The sequence below is a fragment of the Chenopodium quinoa genome, unplaced genomic scaffold, assembly GCF_001683475.1.
Source record: "Chenopodium quinoa cultivar QQ74 unplaced genomic scaffold, ASM168347v1, whole genome shotgun sequence".
Classification (NCBI taxonomy): Eukaryota; Viridiplantae; Streptophyta; class Magnoliopsida; order Caryophyllales; family Amaranthaceae; genus Chenopodium; species Chenopodium quinoa.
The window spans coordinates 4,742,284-4,763,038 of NW_018744616.1; the positions used below are offsets into that span (position 1 = coordinate 4,742,284).

The 20,755-nt window shown below is 44.1% G+C and overlaps 1 protein-coding gene across 1 annotated transcript; it reads right to left on the reverse strand.

Annotated features, from left to right (window-relative positions):
* Positions 1-2,005: 2,005 nt before the first annotated feature.
* On the reverse strand, positions 2,006-3,829 carry LOC110700084. The gene has a single exon (XM_021877584.1). The coding sequence runs from the start codon at positions 3,827-3,829 to the stop codon at positions 2,006-2,008; it is 1,824 nt and encodes a 607-aa protein (XP_021733276.1).
* Positions 3,830-20,755: the final 16,926 nt, after the last annotated feature.

Genomic DNA, 20,755 nt, shown 5'->3' on the forward strand with positions numbered 1-20,755 from the left:
TGCAATTCCCTTGAGAGTCGCTGGGAAACACTTGCACCAAGTGGGATCATCCAACCCTTGAAGGTACATCAGGTTGGTGAATGCCATCAGGTGGTCTTCTGGGTTAGTAGTGCCGTCATAGGCGCCTACTAGAACATTTTTTACTTTGGCCGGCTGAGCGGCTTCAGTAATTTCCTTGGAGAAAGCCGATGGCTGTTCACCAAGTCTAAGCAGCCGTAGCTGCCAGTCCATAGGTTGGACGTTTTTTGCTGCAGGTCCACCAAATGGAGGTGGCTGCATAAAATACTGTTGTTGCGGCACAAATGGTAAGTTTGGTACCGCCTGGGCACTATGAAAGCCGGACTGACGGGAGGTGCCGCCTGACTGACTTTCATGGTACGACTGAGTATGCCTCATCGAGGCATTTCGCAAACTGTCTTGGAAATTTGAAGTAGAAGCCGACTCTGACAATCGGTCACTTTTCTTCTGCTCTAGCAGTAGCCGAGCATCTGTGAACGTTTGCTTTGACCCGTCCGCCTGAATATGACGAACCGGTTTCCTATTTCCCGTAGGATAACGGAATTTTGTGAAATCAAGAGCAAGTGGCTCCCGCTTCTTGGATTTAGGATGAGGAGTCGCCTCTCGCCCTTGAACTGGCTTCCTCTTCAGTGAAGTGGAAGGCTTTTTGGCCGACTGCTCTTTGACTGAAGCAGGCGGCTTTTTGTTGATCAACTCTTGAATCTCTCCCTTGAAGTCCCTCATGAAGGTCATGAGTTCGTTCCTTGTGATGGGAGCAGACCCATCAGTCGGCTGTTGCCGAGCAGGCAGTGCGCCTGCTGGCTCGCTTCCTGTTTGAAGATGCTCCCGTTCCCTCCTTTCGGTATGACGGGTACGTCGGGCCCTTAGGGTCCCGTCTGGAGCTGTATGAGTTTCAACTTCAAATTCACTTTCGGTATCATGGTCCGACTGAACTTGAGGATCGTCTAGGGGACGCCTCTCTTCTGGAGTCGGTACAGACTTGGATGCCATCTCTGAAGTACTCTCCCCACAGACGGCGCCAAATGTTTCGGGGTTTTCTGATGTCCTGCGGGAGAGTTACAATTCCGAGACTGGAACCGGACGCCTGTACCTGCAAAATAACGGAGACTCCTGAGAGCTCCGCCTCCAACGGTCAAGTTAGTACCTGATTAAGGAGTAATTAATACGGAAATTAAAGTAATAAGATCTCTCGAGGTGAGAGTGCTTAGTGTTGGTAATCTGCGTCGTTAGCGAGATTAGCCGGTTATTAGTGTTCCGTAATGTTTCTGTTCTTCTCTGCTTGATTTCTTCATCTTTTCACTAATGAGGATTAATTAAGTATTTATAGCCTTGAGAAGCGTGCCACTCTCTAGGTTTAAGGTAAACCTAGGGCTGACCGGGCCTCTAGACTGGATTGGGCCTTGATGGCCGGTTTTCCCATTTGGCATGGGTGGACACGTGGCGTGCCTTGATTGGTCCGTAGAGGACGTATCTGTGATTGACACGTGGCAGGCTCCTATTGGCCTTCGTGAAGGACCCGTGGCGGAACCTGGTTGGTCCACTTGTCAGACGGTGATTGGTGGATAAAAATCCCCTAATCAGCACTCAAGCAGGTAAGGTTGTTCCTTGGAACAGAATTTAGATCCACAATGTATGTGTTCCCTTTTCTAGTTCCTTCAAGAACAACCCTTCCTGTTTTATCATTAATGATGTTGCATGAATCAGAGGTAAAACTTACAGAGTTTCCTTTATCACAAAATTGTGATATGCTAAGCAAATTGTGCATCAAACCCTCGACCAAAAGTACATTTTCTATTGAATGAGAATTGGACCTTCCTACTTTTCCTTTAGCAATTACTTCACCCTTTTTGTTGTCTCTAAAGGTCACAGTTCCTCCTGGATAGGCCTTTAGTGAGAGAAACTTTGATTTATCTCCTGTCATATGCTTTGAACAACTACTGTCGAGGTACCACGTGTTGTTCCCCCTCACTAGGACCTGCAAAAGAACTTATTGGTTAGATTCAGGAACCCAGGTTTCCTTGGGTTCCTTGGACGTTGAAGCAATATCAGATTTCTTTACCCAAACTTGCCTAACATTCTTGCTAACAGACTGTTCCTTCTTGCTACACATGGCAACAAGATGACCAGTTTTACCACAGAAGGTACATACTTTATAACTAGGCAGGTCTACATATTTTTTCTTGCCCTTATGCTTAGAACGTATGAATCCTAGACCTTCAGTTCTTTTGGTTTGAGCATTCTCAATCCACTTAGGAATTCCAAACTGGCTAATGCTTCTTTCTTTTCGAAGCTCAAGTTCCTTCTCCAATTTTTCCTTTTCAATTCTTAACTCGTCAAGATCATATTTTAATTTTTCAAAATCCTCATTAAATTTAGGCAAAGATTCAGAGGAGGAACTTGGAGACACTTCAGCATTAGCAATTTTGTATTGAGTCAGTTCTACATTAACCATGATATTCTCAAACTTGAGTTTCTCATTCATTTCTTTTAAGAGAAGATTTTTATCAAAAAGTTCAAAAAATCTACTTTGAACATCAGTTTGTTGATTCTTAATCCACGTACTGTGTTCCTTGCAGACTTTGAGAGCTCTTTGACTTTCACCTAGACGAATACTAGTGTGAGTCCAGTCATCTTCCAATTCAAACACTAAATCAATGAGAGCATCTTTAGTATAAGTTTTAAGCACATTAGGATCAAGGAATACCTCTTTAGCAAGCTCATCGTTGTAAGCCTTTTCATCACGTTTGGCCATCAGACATAGATGAGCTGTTTCTTCTTCAGGTTGTTTCTCTTCATCCTCACTTTCAGAATCTCCCCAGGCAGCAATCATAGCCTTCCTAATGTCTGTTTTATTGAAAGGAGTTTTGTTGTAGTTTCTCTTAACTTGTTCCTTTGCCTTCCCTTTACCTTTCTCTGTATCCCAAAGTGGACACTCACGAATAAAGTGTTCTAGAGATCCACATTTGTGACAACCAGAGTCAGCTTTTGAAGTAGAGGGTTTCTTGGTGAAGTTCCTTGACTTGTTGTTTCGGTTGAACATTCTTTTGAACCTTCTCACCAGCATAGCAGCCTCTTCTTCATCGACTTCAGAGTCTTCTTGATCTCCAGCTTTGAGAGCGAAGCCTTTTCCTCGGTTTCCTTCACTGTTGCTTGTTCCTAGGTGCAACTCATGAGTTACGAGGCAACCAGCAAGTTGCTCAATATTGAACTTTGTGAGGTCCTTTGTTTCTTGTAAGGCTGTTACCTTGGCTCTCCATCTCTCATCTTGGGGGAGGCTTCTTAGAACTTTTCTGACCTGCTCATCAATAGGGATTTGCTTTCCAAGAGAAACAAGCTCATTAGTAATGTTAGTAAAACTAGTTAACATTTCTTGAATTGATTCTTTTGGTTGCATTTCAAACCGTTCATATTTTGACATAAGCAAGTCAATCTTAGAGCGTTTCGCTTCGTTAGTTCCTTCATGAGTGACTTGAAGTAAATCCCAAATTTCTTTAGCATTTTTACAACCCATAACACGGTTGTGTTCATTGGGTCCAAGTCCACAATGAAGTAATTTAACAGCAAGTGCATTAATTTCCATTTTCTCAAAATCTTCCTTATCAAATTCATACATGGGTTTAGGTATTACCTCATTTTCACCAGTAGTTTTGGTAATTTTGAAATCACCAACTTCGATCACTCTCCAAACCTGGTAGTTGTCGGCTTTGATAAAAATCTCCATCTTGTTTTTCCAATAGGTGTAGAATTTTCCATTGAACATAGGAGGACGCTGCGTAGAGTAACCTTTTTCCAGTTTCTCGTGATTGTTCATCTTGATTCCAGGAACTTAACTCGTCAGGGTTTCCTGATTTCTTCGAGGAACCTGCTCTGATACCAATTGTTGACTTGAATGAACAATACAAGAGGGGGGGGGGGTGAATTGCATTGTTGAGGAACTAGGGTAATTTTTGCGGAATTCTTAAAGAAATTTAAACAAAAACTTTAAAGTGCAAGAGAGATTTTATGTGGAAAACTTCTTGGCCCTAATCAAGAAGAAAAACCACGAACACAAGGGATTTTAATCACAACTCTTAATAATAATAGGGCAAACAACCTATTACAAATTAAGACTCTAAAAATCAAGTTCCTCTACGAACTTAAGTTCCCCCTCAACTGATCCCTCAATCAGTTGAGCTCTCAAATCTCTCTCTTTCTCCTTGCTTCACTCAAAGCAATTACACACTCTAGAGTTTACCCAAACTCTACCCCAATACAACTCAAGATAAAACTTTTAAGATGCTAAGTACAAAGACACTCAAGGACTTAAGTGGATTTTTGACTCTTTTATAAAAGCTAAGAATCGTAATGCTCAAGTGTGCTTTTCAAAACAGAAAACGAATCCTATTTATACAGGAGGAAAGCAGTTGAAAACCTTACGTTTTCCTTAGCTCCCACTATACCACAACTTCCATGAAATAAGGAAGTGCAGTTCGTGGATGCTTGGGCAGCAAGCTGAAGCGCACAGTAAGGAAGTGGTTCCTATATTTTCTCAACCTCCTTTACCAAGTAAAAGCCGTTTAAAAAATAGTTTTACCAAGTCAGATTTTCCAAAATGTTAGGATAAAATCAGAACAGAAAATCTTTTAATAAATAAGATATTTTTACTTAAAAGATATTTTTCCGAAATAAAATTAAATCTTTGTTAAAGAAAGGAAAAATAAAATCTTTATAAACTGAAATTAAATCCACTTAAATCTTATCAATCAATGAACTTAACATATATACAAGAAGCCTAAAATAAATAATAAAGATACAATAGACTCCTTGGAACACAGTGAAGCTTCGACTCTGGAGCTTCAGTTCCTCACTCAAGGAACTTGGCTTCTGATTGTCTTCTATGCTCATCCATAGCTCATCCTTTAGACTTGTTCCATGCTCCATTCTAACTCTAGAACTTCGTTGCATATAAAACCTGTCAATACATCAAAGCTAATAGACAAAAGTTAAAGCCCCTATGGGTTTGCTTAGGTTCCTTGAGTCATCATCAAAACTTAAGATCAACAATCCTCCCCAATCATGGCCACCTCATCGAGAGAGGTTATATAAGCTGTCTCGATCATGGGCTCTCCTACAGGTGTGATAAGAAGTGATGGATCGAAGGATGCTTGGTCATCTTCGATGGCTAGAATCTTGGAAGTTTCATTGTTATCGATCAGATCTTGAATAACTTCTTTGAGTTTCCAACACTCCTCAGTGTCGTGACCCTTTCCTTGGTGATATTTGTAGTGCTTGTTAGGGTCCCACTTAGGTGGCCTGGCTTCTAGAACTGGATCTTTGATAGGCCCTATGGGCATGACTAGTCCTTTGTGATGTAGCTTCTCGAAAGCCGTTTCATAACTCATACCAAGTGGAATGAACACTCTTTTTGACCTTTGGATTCGCGATTTAGAGGTGTTTGTGGTATGTACTTCATTAATGGGAGAGGAATAAGAAGGATGGTCGTTCTTCATTCCTCTCTCACCATTATCTTTCAGAAGGTCATCTTCTATGTCAATGCCTATATTATAGACGGCTTTGAAAGTATTTAAGTTGTTTTGATATTTTAAGTGCTTTGCATATTTTTCTTGGAGATTCTTGATAAACATCCTCAAAGACTCCTTTTCGGTGGGGACCTCAATAATCTTGGCGGAAGTTTCCCTCCATTTATTAAAGAAAGAAGTAAAGCCTTCATTCTCTTTTTGTCTTAGCATCTCAAGTTTTCTATGGTCGGTTTCAACTTGGATATTGAACTTGTACCTGTCAACGAAAGCGTTCACTATCGATTCCCAAGTAGAGGTTTTCTCCTTGTCGAGGGAGAAGAACTATTGTTGGCAAACGGTTTCAAGAGATAGTGGGAACAGAGAGGGGAAAACCTTCTTATCGATACCCTTAATGTTCATTATAGTTTCGAAAGCTCTTAGATGAAAATAAGGGTTATCTGTTCCCTTCAATTTAGGGATGTCAGTGGCGTTAAACTTATGCGGAAGAAGTTCCTTGTCCAGCGAGACTCCTTGTGAACTCATGCCCTGAAATTTATAGTCACTAGATAGCTTGCTTAGACTCTCTTGCATGAGGTCCATCTGTTGTTGCTTCACGGGATCATTGATCTTGAGTGTGAGTAGCTTCAGTGTCTCATTCACGGTAACCAATTGGTTCCTAAGCTCATTGACTTCTTCTTGAGTTGCCATTATCTTCTTAGCCTTCCTCTTTTGACGAATCGGTTTATCAAAAAGTGAGACTTGAACAAAGGTGTTGTCCTTGACTAATCGCCCTTCTCTCCTTGACCAAGTACTGTGGAAAAGGAATTTGGGGATATTCATTATTAATTGTTTGACTCAAGCTTTATTCAACATGCAATGGATGGAGGAAGTGAAGGAAGATTGGAATAGAATGTGAAAGAAGATTTAGATGGAGGGATATGAAGAATTAGGAATAGAATGTGCAATGAAAAATACCCCCTATATGTGGACCAATGCCACCGCAACACGTGTCCCTAAGCTCAGCGCTCAATGGGCCATTTAGAGCATGAAACGTGTCACTCAATGATAGAAGGGTGAAAATGGGCTCTAAGCCCACAACCCTTGAAACCGGAAAACGGTGGGAAGCCAATCTATTTAGGTTAAATAACCTAAGAGGCACATATCCCAATGCTCTATAAATACTGATCATTACATTAGTTTTAAGGGATCCAATTCTCTCTCCAAGGGCAATGCCCCCCACATTTACTCTCCCTTCTCTCTACTTTCTCTCTCAAAAATACATTATTTCGGTCACTGACTTGATCATCGGAGGCGGACCTCCGGCCCCTCCGGGGTCCGTTGTTTTGCAGGTGATCGGACCGTTCGAGTGTTGCATTGTAGATCTGTCTCCCGAGGGACGTACACACCCTCCATTCGGGTACGTACAAAAAACCCCAAAACATTTGGCGCCGTCTGTGGGGAGACACATTTGTAATGGCACAACGGTAGTGGATCACCGAATCAAGAGGGGAGCCTCCTTTGGGAGGCAGCAGGCGTCATGAGGCCGGATGTTAAGTACATCAGGCGTAATGAGGCTGAATGTCAAGAATCAGGCGGCCAAAAAGGCCTGTCAGACTAAGTCATGCATTTTTTATTCTCACAATTGAAGGTTCAAAGGCAATGCCGTTTGATCTAAGTTGGGGGATGATTTATTAGGGGTGAGGGCTAAATTGGCCAACTCCCCTATTTTAATCTGACTCATATAATGAGTCGGCCGCATAATGAGTCAGCCGGATGCATACAGCCGGCATTCTACTCTATCTATAGATTCCACTAGTTTTGACAACTAGTGGAACAAGCTTATTTATCTTTTGTAAAAAGTAGAAATAAAAGAGTAAAGGTTTTTAATTAAACCAATAGTGTTGTTAAACACTACCCTATGCATGCGGCAAAACCTGAACAATCCTCCTTCATTATCCATGAATGATGGGGAAGCTGCAACTTGTATAAATACAAGTGGCAATCTTTTTACACTCAAGTAGCTGCCAAACGGCATTCTCATGTGCCGCATGAGTACAAGCCCACCAAAGCACAATTTTAAATTCATATTACTTATATTATAATCATAAAAGTCTTCCTTTTATAATTATAAAGGTAAGAACAATTTTAAACTCCACTCAAGCGGCATTTTATCATAATAATTTGCATGAGTTGGAGAAAAAAGTTGCCAGGCGGCAACAAACTATCATATTGGGATTAGATACGTACTCCACTTGTTTTAATAAGGGTAGCCGGTCACCATCATCAGTGATGTCAGCCAGCAACAGCGCCTGCATGACCATGTCTCTAGCGAGGTAGCTCACCTTGGGAGAGCAGCCGCACCTACCAGTCGTAGGGGTTGCTTAGTTCATCCTCAAAGGTGCTGCAAACGGCTGCTATATTCATCAATTATGCGGCTACTATGTTCAAAACCGGCTACCATGGTTGCCTTGTTCACACCTCAAAGCCGGATGTTTGGATGCTTGATTTATAGAGGTGGTAGCCGAATGAAATAAGCCAAGCGCCTGGTTGTTCGTTCTCAAGCAGCTTACTCTTCCCATTTGTTATTTTTCATATTCATTTATGACAAAGCTTTGGAAGAGTAATATCATATTTACAAGGTTATACATACGGCATTAATCTTCATGTATCTAAGTATATGTAAACCGCATGTACTAGCATAAATTACTGATTACAGCCGCCCTTGTCAATCATCAAGCGGCACCATTGAATTCATCACTATCATTATTCAATCATTACCAATGATTGAATTTGTCTTTTGTTATTCACGTGGATGACAATAATATGCATACGGTTAAAAGCTTGCTTGAATTCTCAAGCATGATTGATATTTTAAGATGTATTATCAATGCGGCAGTCGACACTTGATCATTGAGGCAGCCGACACTTGGTACCCTGATGATCATGAAGGATGATCAAGTTAACTCACCTTGTGTGAGTAGCCAAGCGGCATTATACAGCCAAGTAGCTTCTCCATTAGTCAGGAGCCCAAGCTTACTCTAATACAAGCGGCAAATATGCCGACTCAAATTTAACCCGAGAGCATAATGAGAATGGTGGCATTATGATTGATACTATCATAAACACTAATAATGCAATTATCTTTCGAACATGTACTCATGTAATCAGTGAGATACAAGCGGCAAGAGTGTACTCACGCACTTCCTACATTTGGCTAACGAGGGTGTAAAGCTCTTAAAGTTAGACGGCCATGAAGTCGGATGTAGGGGCTGCTTTGTTCAAGCGGCTGACATTACATAATAATCCTCGAGCATATGGTGTCAAGCGGCTGTGGGGCTGCTTTGTGCCTTTATTAAGCCAGCTGTAGGCTGCTTGGTTCACACTCAAACCCAGCCGCAGGGGTGCTTTATTCTTCATTAAGTCCGGATGTGTCATTAGCTCATTGAGCTTGATGACGGGCTGTTTTGTTCACCAACACACCCGACTGCTCTGATCATCATTATCATTATTAGCTGCTACTCTCATATTCATCCTTGAGAATATGGCACCCCGCAAGTACAAGCTATTTGCTGAAGAATATGTGGGGCGGCAACCGTATGTGTCTAGCAGGCGGCATCAAAATTTATTAACCAAGTCGGCCATTCTCCATCTGAGGGAAGTTCTGAGCTTCATGTGCACAATAACTCAAGTAAAATAACATGGTTGAGTTTTCTACTTGATGAAGCTGGCGGACATTGAGTGTTCATCAGCTTTTAACATAGCAAGATGGCAGAATTACTGAGTATGTCTTTCAAATAAAAGCAACCAGCCGACCCAAGCTAACTCCATTACAAGCGGCGAAGATGCCGACTGATATTATAGCAGCCGGTTAGCCGGGTTGCGCATGATTATACTCTTGGACAAACGGCTGCGAGGAGGGCTAGTAAGAGCTCAATTGTAAGCTAGTTCAAACGGAAACCATAGTCAGTCCAACAACCGTAATGGAGGCGGCACAGGGGAGCTTTGCTCACCAATTAAAGCCGGCTGCGTGGCTGCTATATTCATCACTAAGTCTAATTGGCTGCATGCTTTTGTTATGGTACGAGAGGTACCAATATGGCAAAGCTTGTAAGCTTTATTCTTCTTATCATATCATTAATATGATTGTATAAGGAAATAATTATTATGATAAATATTATTATATCATTATCATATCAACCTACTCCACTATTTCTTTAATTGGAGGGCCGCATGAGGCTTTGTTCATCAACACGTGGTTGTTTTGCTCATCATTATCATTATTCAATCATTATTAAAGGAAGAAGAAAGTGGGAAAGCCGCTTACCTAACTGATGTTCTACCTTTTTCTATGTATATGCAACTCTAGTGGAAAAAGGCAAGTATATTACAAGAGCCGCATGTTGACTTATATGTGTTAGGTTTTTATAATCATTCTGTAAAAAAAATGCAAGAAAGCATGCGGCACTACTTCAGTATATATTATACATGAGTAGCATATTACTTGCCAGACAAGGGTCAGACGGTATTGAATCTCGGCTACACACAAGCGGCTCTAATGCCAAGTTGGATGTGTTCATCTATTAAGCCCGGCTGAGGGGCTGCTTTTTGCCTCAATTAGGCCCGGGTGTGGGGCTGCTTTGTGCTTCAACCAAGCTCGGTTGTGTGGCTTCTTTGTGCCTCAATAAAGCCCGGCTGCGGGGCTGCTTTGTTCACCACTATTAAGCAAAATAACCGACTATGTAATCAGTTATCAAAGTCATTCTTCAAGCTCAGTTGCTTGACATCCCAAAGCCGGCCAACCTTCGAGAACTTGTGTTCAAGAGTGTATAAGCTAGCACAGGCGGCAAGTTAAGTTCAAGGCAAGCGACATGAAATGACAAATGCCGCCTGGCACTACAATAAGGAGCCTGCAATATCTCCGGTTCCAATTCTTAAGCTTTCAAAGCAATTCAAAGCTGCACCAAGCATTTGAATATTGGAGGTAACCATATAATATGATTTTATTCCCTCCAATAATATTAATGCATTAAGATAGTAATTATAGTCTTCATTATTATTATTATTATAATTGTTATTATTGATTCATTGATTGAATTTCAATATAATCTGACTGACCGTCCAAACTCCAATATTAAACTAAGTTTGAAACTTAGTAGCTAAACAAACGTCCAAGTGACGTGAGGCCAATGGCCGGATAATAAACTAAGTTTGAAACTTAGTAGCTAAACTAACGTCCAAGTGACGTGAGGCCAATGGCCGGATAATAAACTAAGTTTGAAACTTAGTAGCTAAACTAACGTCCAAGTGACGTGAGGCCAATGGCCGGATAATAAACTAAGTTTGAAACTTAGTAGCGAATTCAACGTCCGAGTGACATGCGGCCAATGGCCAGATAACTAAACTAGGCACAAAACCGCTTAGTGGCTATACAGCCGGTCTCAACCTAGACCAGAGGCCAATGGCCGGATGGTTGCTTTTTTCATAAAATCGCCTGTCCCAACATGGACAATGGAGTCCGGCGACACCCCTCCGGGTGCGATCGTCGCAGAGAGCAGCCTACTTGCTTGCTCTACGTACCTATGCAGACGACAAAGATTGAACGACCAAATTGGTCAACTCATAGCCGTCTGACCAGAACAGTCTAAAGAACGACTAAGTTTTCGGAACACCGGATGTCATAAGACATTAGTCGGTGACCGACCGAAGTTCTTACTTAGGCTTTTCATTCCAAAATTGCATAGACTCTCCCATTGGGGAAAAAAAAGTTGTGCAATGGCTATACAACCGTCTTGAAAAAGACATGAGGCTAATGGCCGGATGGTTATACATTTTGGTAAATTCGTTTGCTCCAATGTGAAATATGGCATCCGGCGAAACCCCTCCGGGTGCAATCGTCGCAGAAAGCACTCTATCGTTTGCTTTACTTACGCATGCAAGCGGCAAAAATTGAACGACCTTATTGGTCAACTCATAGCCGCCTGACCTGGGTAATCTAAAGAACGACCAAGTCTTCGGGAACCGGATGTCCAAAAGACATCAGTCGATGATCGACCAAAGTTCTAACCTAGATTACCTTCTGAAATTATACAAGTCCTCCGAATGGGGTAGAAGGACATTGAGAATATAATTGGATTGCAAACACCCCAGGCGGCCATTTGCCTCCTGCACTATGAAGAGTCAGGCGGCCATTTGCCTCCTGCCCTATGAAGAGTCAGGCGGCCATTTGCCTCCTGCCCCCAGGCGGGATTTGCCTCCTTCCCTATGGAGAGTCAGGCGACCACTTGCCTCCTGCCCCCAGGCGGCCATTTGCCTCCTGCCCTATCAGGTGGCCATTTGCCTCCTCCCTTATGGGATGTCAAACGTCTCAAAAATATTCTAAGTCACCCAAAGCTCATATGACCACCATAGTGGGGCTAAAAGAAATAAAAGTCGTCATCTGTCTAGTTAAGGCGACAATCATTATTATGATTGATTAACTTAGAAAATATCATACCATTTAAGGTATCAAATTTTCCAAGTTAATCAAATCTCTCTTTTATTGAACTAGACATATGTCGTCCATAGAGCTTTTGAACAAGAGGAAAATAAAGCCTTGATTTCGAAAGGAGTAATACCTCTTGAAAGAGAAATTACCCCTTCCGAGGGGCTAATGTTTGGGGGTAAAAATACCCCCTATATGTGTACCAATGCCACCGCGACACGTGTCCCTAAGCTCAGCGCTCAATGGGCCATTTAGAGCATGACACGTGTCACTCAATGATAGAAGGGTGAAAATGGGCTCTAAGCCCACAACCCTAGAAACCGTAAAACGTTGGGAAGCCAATCTAATTAGGTTAAATAACCTAAGAGGCACATATCCCAATGCTCTATAAATACTAATCATTACATTAGTTTTAAGGGATCCAATTCTCTCTCCAAGGGCAATGCCCCCCACATTTACTCTCCCTTCTCTCTACTTTCTCTCTCTAAAATACATTATTTTGGTCACTGACTTGATCGTCGGAGGCGGACCTCCGGCCCCCCCGAGGTCCGTTGTTTTGCAGGTGATCGGGTCGTTCGAGTGTTGCAGTGCTGATCTGTCTCCCGAGGGACGTACACACCCTCCATTCGGGTACGTAAAAAAAACCCCAAAACAGAATGTACCCCCAACTCAAATGACGGAAAAGACCGACTCATGCATGAACCTAAGACATGGTCATGGTGACATATACTCAAAGTGTGTGCTGAGACTAGTGAGTGTAGGTGGTACGTTAAGACTCGTGTCATGACCATGTGGCTAGACTATGTGACTAGACTCAATTAACAACTTGACAAGGTGTGATTGACAGCGAAAATTAACCGAATTAATTAGCAAACTGGTTAATTAGACTCTAGGTAATGACTCGACCAATAATCCGAACTGTCTGCCAAACGACAGGACTGGCGTCACACTGTGTATCTTGGCGCCAGACGACAGAGCTGTCGCCAGGCGCCACACTCCCCAGTGTGGCGCTACAGCTAAGACTTTGGCGCCAATATTGGAGCTTCAATCTAGGACTGTTTTCGGTGTTATTAATCAACTAGGGTATGCCTAAAGTCGTACTAGGTCAATTCCGATTAAAATATTAGACTTTATTTACTCAAACTAATTAATTAATTAATTAGGCAAAGTTCTTTAAGTCATTAATTTATTTAATCTCAACACAAGTCAAACAAACGGTTAAGAGAAACATAGAATATATGCACAACAAATAATGCACAATTAGTCAAGTAGGCACAATATGATGCAATGAGTTCGCAACCTAACCATGGCTCTAGTTCTCTAAAGTTCGGGATATGGTTTAGTCAATAGAGGGTCCATGGTTAATTGCCCGGATGCACCGCGCGGAAGCCTAACCGTGAAGGGTTGGCGCGAGTGGATGGGATACCACGAGCTTTAGAAAAAACTCGCTTCCATGGTTTGGTGAATTCAACATTCTCGGATGTACCCTTTGTTTCACGGAGTGTTCAATCAGGTAGATGGAGCATGAATTCCCAGAGGGTTATGTCCATATGTAGAAAACATATGGGTTTCAGAAAAGTGAGAAAAAATTCAATCAGGAAGTAGGATCGAGCAAACAATACGAAAAATTGGTCGAAATTAGAACGCATATTTCTGGCTCGGTATTGGGGGAGGTTGGCGCCAGCAAAAAGACACTGGCACCAGGATTTAGCTGTAGCACCTGGCGCCAATGTTGGCGTCTGGCGCTACAGTTAAAAGACTGGCGCCAATGCTCTGGTCATTGGCGCTACTTCCCACATGCCTCAGCAGCTTTCTGTGCTCGATAAAATTTTCTAGTTTCGCGCGGTGTTATTTCGGTCCTAGTTGTGAAAGATATTTCTCAAGTTTCCTACGTGTAAAATCCTATGTTTTTAACTCATTACGGATGGTCTTTCCAATGAGATCTTTCTTATGCATATGACAATAATGTTAATCAAAATTACGCACATGAAATACTTAGAACGTTTCGAGTCTCATCCACTCATTCTAAATCATTGCCGAAACAAATTCAGGAATTAAAATAGAAATCCTCCCCAGTGGAGTCGCCAAAAACTGTAGGGAATATTTCAAGCGTTACCCCCTAGTTTGAACCCCACTGTGATCATACACTAAACTACAGTGGCGTCCAAAAGGGAAGAAGATAAAGCAAAAGAGTCGCCAACAAGTTTTAGGAACTTGTAAACCGTTCACAGGGTGAATGTTACACCCCTTAACAATCCAAGAGATCGTCAACTCTGTTTCGGGGTTTTCTGATGTCCTGCGGGAGAGTTACAATTCCGAGACTGGAACCGGACGCCTGTACCTGCAAAATAACAGAGACTCCTAGGAGCTCCGCCTCCAACGGTCAAGTTAGTACCTGATTAAGGAGTAATTAATGCGGAAATTAAAGTAATAAGGTCTCTCTAGGTGAGAGTGTTTAATGTTGGTAATCTGCTTTGTTAGCGAGATCAGCCGGTTATTAGTGTGTTCCGTAACGTTTCCGTCCTGTTTTTTTTCCTTAATGAGGATTAAGGGAGGTATTTATAACCTTGGGAAACGTGCCCATCCTAGGTTTAGGTAAACCTAGGGCCGATTGGGCTTCCCTCGGAAGTTGGGCCGTGGTGGCCGGTTTCTCCATTAGGCATGGAGTATGCCACATGTCGTGACATAACAGGTCCAAGGTGGACGAATAAGCGCGTGCCACGTGGCAAGCCCTGACAGTTCCAACTAGGGGACACTTGGCAGGTCCTGATTGGCCCACGTGGCGCATTCCGATTGGTAGGAGCAAAATCCCCTAATCATTTGCCCCTCACAGGTGGCACGTGATTGGTCACATGTTACCTGTGACAGGTGTCGCACTGTAACAGGCGACGGCCTGCTACAGGTGTCAGTCGGCGAATGGACGAGAGATTTTCCCGCCCAAATTTTGAATTCTGGAAGTGACCCTTCGCCTTCTCACTTCGCCTATATAAGGGAGAGTTGCCTTGAGTCATTTTCACACTTTGAGAACTATTTGAGAACATTCAGACCCCTGAACTTGCTCTGACATTTTGGACTTTTTCTGCCTACCGCCTGTTCTGACAAGCCGACTGCACCGGATTTCCAGAACTTCATCAACCGTCACTCGTTCAGGTAACTCAGTTCTCTTACTCTTAATTTTCTTTTTATTTTTTGAAATGGCACCACGGAAGCACACGACACGACCTAAGTTAGTGATCAGCCGGTCACCGGGGACGGCTGAATCTAGGACTAGGAGTGCCGCCTGCCCTTTTCTGGACCCATCTTTGCCCTTTATACAAAGTCCGACTGTATCTGTGTCTATGCAGAACGTGATGGCCAGAACAAAAAAGACTGCTATGATCTCAAACTCGGACGACTCCTCCCAAAGGGTGCTCATTAGTGAAACATCTGACCAGGCGCCAGATGTAGAAGTGAAACGAGGCGGCTGCCAAGCCGACAGTTCTGAGGGAGGGGTCAAGGTGGTCCCTTCCCATTTCACCGTTGATATGTCTAATTTTCCTCCTGCTCCTTCTAAGGGAGAGGAGGCGGGCCCCTCTGGGAGAGGGGAGGAGTCGACCTCTTCGGACTCGTCAGAGGACGAGTCCGAGTCCAGCTCTTCTGGCCACGCTTCTCCAGGCTCAGAAGAAAGAAACAGCTGCCTACAAGAGGCGAGGCTTTCTCATGCAGTTGAGAAGGGGGCAATTGGGCGGAGCCGTCCGCCTCTTACAGAGAGGAAAACACCCCCTACTACTGCACGGTACCCCGGGGCCGGATCGCAGCCATGCAAGACAAAGTGGAGAGCTTTATAGCTAACCACAGAATGAGCCCCGGATTTTTACTGTTCGTGCCGGATCCAGAAGACACTGTCGTCTGGCCGGCTGGTACCAGCTATGATGACGGCTGTTTTGGCTGCTATGTGGCGGCCATCAAAGCTGGACTGCGCTTGCCATTACATCCGGCTGTTCAGCGGATTTTAGATGGGTATGATTTGGGGTTATGGCAGTTAGCCCCCAACTCTTGGGTAAACGTACTCGGCTATGTGGCCGGGTGCGAAATGTACGGGGTGGAGCCAAGCTTTGAGGCTTTCGCCCACATGAACTATCTCAGCCGGACCCCTAAGTCGGGAGGTACCGGCTGGTATCATTTAACAAGCCATAGGGGCTACCTCATGACGAGAGGTCAGGCGAACAAATGGAAGGATTGGCGGAACACCTTCCTTATCATCGAGGGTTCAGACACGGAGCTGAACAAACGCTTTAACAAGTGGAATAGGGATCCGCCTCTTCTCGCAGGCGGCCGCAGCATGCCGCCTGTTCCCCCAAAGGCTAAAAAAGAGATCCTAGACAAAGGACTCTTCAAAGTAGAGACTAGGGTGAACTCTACTTCAGGGGTACGAGAGCAAGTACCCCTAAACTGCGTCCCGAGCTTCAAGTGGCTCTATGACGAGTACTTTTTGGCCGCCTGTGGCCTCAGCAGTCGGTGCTCTAGAGGTAGCCGGCCTGACAAATACTCTGTTTTTTCACGCCTTGTTTACTTGGGATTTTTACTAACTTTGCTGTTTATTTTTTGCAGCTGACGCCATGAGTAAAATAACAGCATCCAAGACTGCGGCGGCCATGTTGCGGGCCTCTCTCATGCAACAGTCTTGTACCGACTCCCCCAACAAGGGGGCACCCTTGGTAGGCTTCGAAACTCTTCCTCTTTTAGGAGTTGTCTTATGCATATACTAACTCTTTTTTTTTTTTTTTTTTTTTTTTTTTTTTTTTTCAGTCGGGCACTCCAAGAGCTTCTTCCTCGCAACAGCCGGACCCCAAGGCCCGGAGGACGACTGTTGCAAGCTCTCCTGGGTCTTCCAGGAAAACAGTGGCGGCTGAGAAGCAGCCGGCCACTTCTTCTAAAACTCCGGCGGGGCCGCCTAGAAGTATGGACAATTACTTATAAAAACTTTTACACTTGCTTCCTTCTTGACTAGGTCTAACTTGCTTTTTTACGCTTGATGCAGTCGGCCCTCAGGGGCCTGACTTGGTAGAGGTAGCCAAGTCCATGATCAAAGTAGTTCCTCCATCTGAAAGGGAGGCGGTCAGGAGTGTCGGCACCCTTGACCTTGATGGGATTGCAGGGGTCCTTGCTGAGGTATACTTTTTGAGTATTTGAATTCCAGAACGCCTGTTATCTTTTTTGTTTGGAAACTGACGCCTGTTTTTTTTTTGTACTTAGGCCCTGCTCCGAGTTAACGGCCTTCGCAAGCCGCTTGATCGGAAGAACAAAGAGGTAAAGGCTGCAAAAGCTATGGCCGCCTCTGACTGTGATAAGGCAATGTTTCAAATTGCCCAAAATGAAGTACTGACCATTGATATTCTTTATTATCAGGCGCAGGCTACCGCCGCTGTTCGGGCTCAGTTAGAGGCGGCCCAGAAGAAGAATGACGAGCTGGAGGCGACCATCACAAATCTCCAGGCCGAGCTGAAACCTCTTCGCCTAAAAATGTACTCTTACGAAGCCATGGAGAAATCCTTGGCAAGCGTAAAAGAACGCCTGGTGAGCCAAGAGAAGAGTCTTACCCAAGAGCTCTCGGAAAAGGCCGAGCAAGAGAAGAAAGAGCTCGTCCGGGAGATGATGGAAGACCGCTCAAATCCAGCGCATGACCTGGGGCCGCCTGTTCCCCAATGCCGACTTTGCCTCTTGGGAAAGAACGTACCGCCAGTGTTCGGAAACATATAATCAAGAGATCCTGGCGGCTGCTGAAGAAGAGGCGTTGGGAGAAGCGTTGGAGGAGGAGGAGGAGCCGGTTGTGGCGCTTGTGCCACTTGGGGGTAAGGCATCAAAAAAGGATGCAGCTGAAGCCGAGTCCAGCAAGAAGAGTGCTGACCAGGCGGCAGCTGCTAATACTGAACTGCCCCCTTCTTAAGCTTAATGTATTCTTTCCACGGCCTGCGTGCCGTTTGCTTTGTATTTACCCGGCCAGGGGGCCGGGGCTTTGAATATTTTGCTGGTCTTTAATGACCGACTTATTTTTAATGAATTTTTGTTTGCAATGAATTTGTCCAAGTATTCCATATCTAATATCCCATTGTTTATTAGACCGACTGTTTTACATGGCCGAACGTTGAAGACAGGTACGGATAGTTAGTACGCCGCCTATGCCCCTGGACGACTGGTTGTCTGTTTCCAGGGTAGACGATCAGTCGGCCATTTATTCAATCGGTATTCGAACTATTTTGTCTGGATCCTTTTTAGGCAGGCGTGCCTGTCTTTTTGTAATTTTAACCAAGTAGGAAAGTGGTCTGACCAAGTAAATAGAGTATTACCTAGTCGCCAAGGAATTGAGTAGTAGAGATAACAAGCGGCGGGTACCGGTTGTTTCCCTTTATTGCCAATGTTGTTGGCTTTTAACTCATAATTTGTTAACCTAGCAAGAGTAGTGGTTGAGAGCCCCTGTTTGTTAAAAACAGGCGGACGACTCATACCTTTTAGGCTCCATACTAAGTTTGAGTGACCATTAAGTTAACATAGGAGTTACTTAGTCTTCGTCACAATCTAGATTGAGAAGTAGAGGTACCAGGCGGCGTAGGCCGGCTAGACCCCTTGATTCGCCAATGTTTGTTGGCTATTAACTCAATAGGTACCCCCTGCATTTATCCCAAGTAATACAGGCGGTCATCTGACTCAGATGTCAACTGCTACCACTGGTTTGGTTAGTGATAGAGTTATCCTTGTCTCAAAAACGGCTACGTGGTTGCCCTTGGGGACAGTCGTATAGGTGCCGTGTAATTAGTTTATAGAACAATGTTCCACCCAAAAGGGAGCTGCTCTCTGCGACGAATTTCATCCGGAGGGATGCCGTCGGACGCCTGCTATGATGTTGGGACAGGTCGTATTAGTTTTGTAGATTTGATCAGTTGGCTTGGCGCCTGGTCTGATCATTCGGCCTGTGGCCTTGGTAAGTTCTTGGTGAACTTAGGTGCTAAATAAAAGGAGGGTAGCCGCCTGTTAGGCACAGGGTCGGCCAGGCCCTAATTTTTTAGCTAAGTATTAGGGGGGTGGCTTTGTGTTTGGAACCAGTCGGCCATCTTCTTATGGAGAGTAGCCGACTATATGCCCAGGCGACATGCCCCTATTGTGAGTGAAATACTCAATGGAGAGTAGCCGACTGTAAAGGTACAGACGGCATGCCCCTCTGAAGAATGAGTGAAACTCAATGGAGAGTAGCCGACTGTAAAGGTACAGACGACATGCCCCTCGTAATACAAAATTGAATAGTAAGTGCAAACTTTTATTAAGTAGCTCTTTACTTTACATCATTCAAAAGAAATATTTTTTAAGATTATCTACATTCCAAGTTCGAGGCAACGGTTGTCCGTCTGGTGTTTCCAGACGGTAGGTACCGTCCCTGACTTCCTCATAGATTCGGTAGGGTCCTTCCCAGTTGGGAGTTAGTTTGCCAGACTCATTAGCCCTACCAACTGCTTCCATTTTTCTAAGCACAAAGTCCCCTACTTTGAGTGGACGCCTGTGTACTTTTTTGTTGTATGATCTAGTCATTCTCAGGCGATAGATCTCATGGCGCAAGACAGCATTGCCCCTCTTTTCAGGAAGTGAGTCTAATGCCAGGCGCATGGCTTCCCAGTTTGCCTCTTCGTCATATAGCATTACTCGAAGAGTCGGCTCGTAGTGTTCTATTGGAAGAACAGCTTCCGCACCATAAGTTAGGAGGAATGGAGTTTCTCCAGTCGCCCCTTTTTCAGTCGTCCTAATGGCCCAGAGAACATGTGGTAGTTCATCCGCCCATAGGCCGCCTGCTCGTTCAATCTTTTTCTTGAGACCGTCTGAGATGATTTTATTAAAGGCTTCTACCTGGCCGTTTGCTTGTGGACGGCCGACAGATGCAAAGTAGTTTGCAATTCCTTGGTCACCCAACCAGCTTTTGAGAACAGGCGTCTGAAATTGGGGACCATTATCAAAAACCATAGACATGGGAACCCCGAACCGAGTGATGACATTTTTCCAAATGAATGAAATTACATCTTTCGTCTTGATTCCCTTTACAGCCTCCGCCTCTACCCATTAGTGAAGTAGTCAACGGCAACAAGTATGTACCTCCTTCCGCCTGTAGCAGGCGTATATGGACCCAGAATGTCCATGCCCCACTTAGCAAACGGTAGTGGGCTGTGAATGGTAGTGAGGTCAGTAGCCGGACGGTGGATTAGTTTGCTAAACCTTTGGCACTTGTCACATTTTTTCACCATCTCCATTGCATCTGCTTCCAAAGTAGGCCAAAAGTAGCCCTGCCGCCTTGCCCTTTGAGCAAGCATCCTACCACCTATATGCGAAGCACAGTAACCAGAGTGAAGATCATCTAGTATCTCTCGTCCCTTTTCTGGAGTAACACACTTTAAGAAGGGTTGAAGGTACACCCTCTTGTGAAGTTCTCCCTTAATCATTTCAAAACAGGTGGCTCGTTTTTTCAGTGCTGCCGCCTGTTGAGGATCATCCGGCAGTGTACCGTTTGTCAGATATGCCCTAATTGAATCCATCCAGGTTGAGCTTCTGTCTAGGATTCCAATAGGGTTTTCCTCGATGCTTCTCTTCTCCATTACTTCCCAAAAAACAGTTCGAGGAGTATCAGAGGAGGCGGATGATGCTAATTTTGACAGTGTATCCGCCTGGTTGTTTTCTGATCTCGGCACTTGGATCAGATGGAAATCCTCAAGGGAGCCGACTGCTTGTCGGACCGCCTGTA

Bases quoted from the DNA above. Each gene is read 5' to 3' on its own strand.
- LOC110700084 (XM_021877584.1), bottom strand. From the start codon at position 3,829: ATGAACAATCACGAGAAACTGGAAAAAGGTTACTCTACGCAGCGTCCT.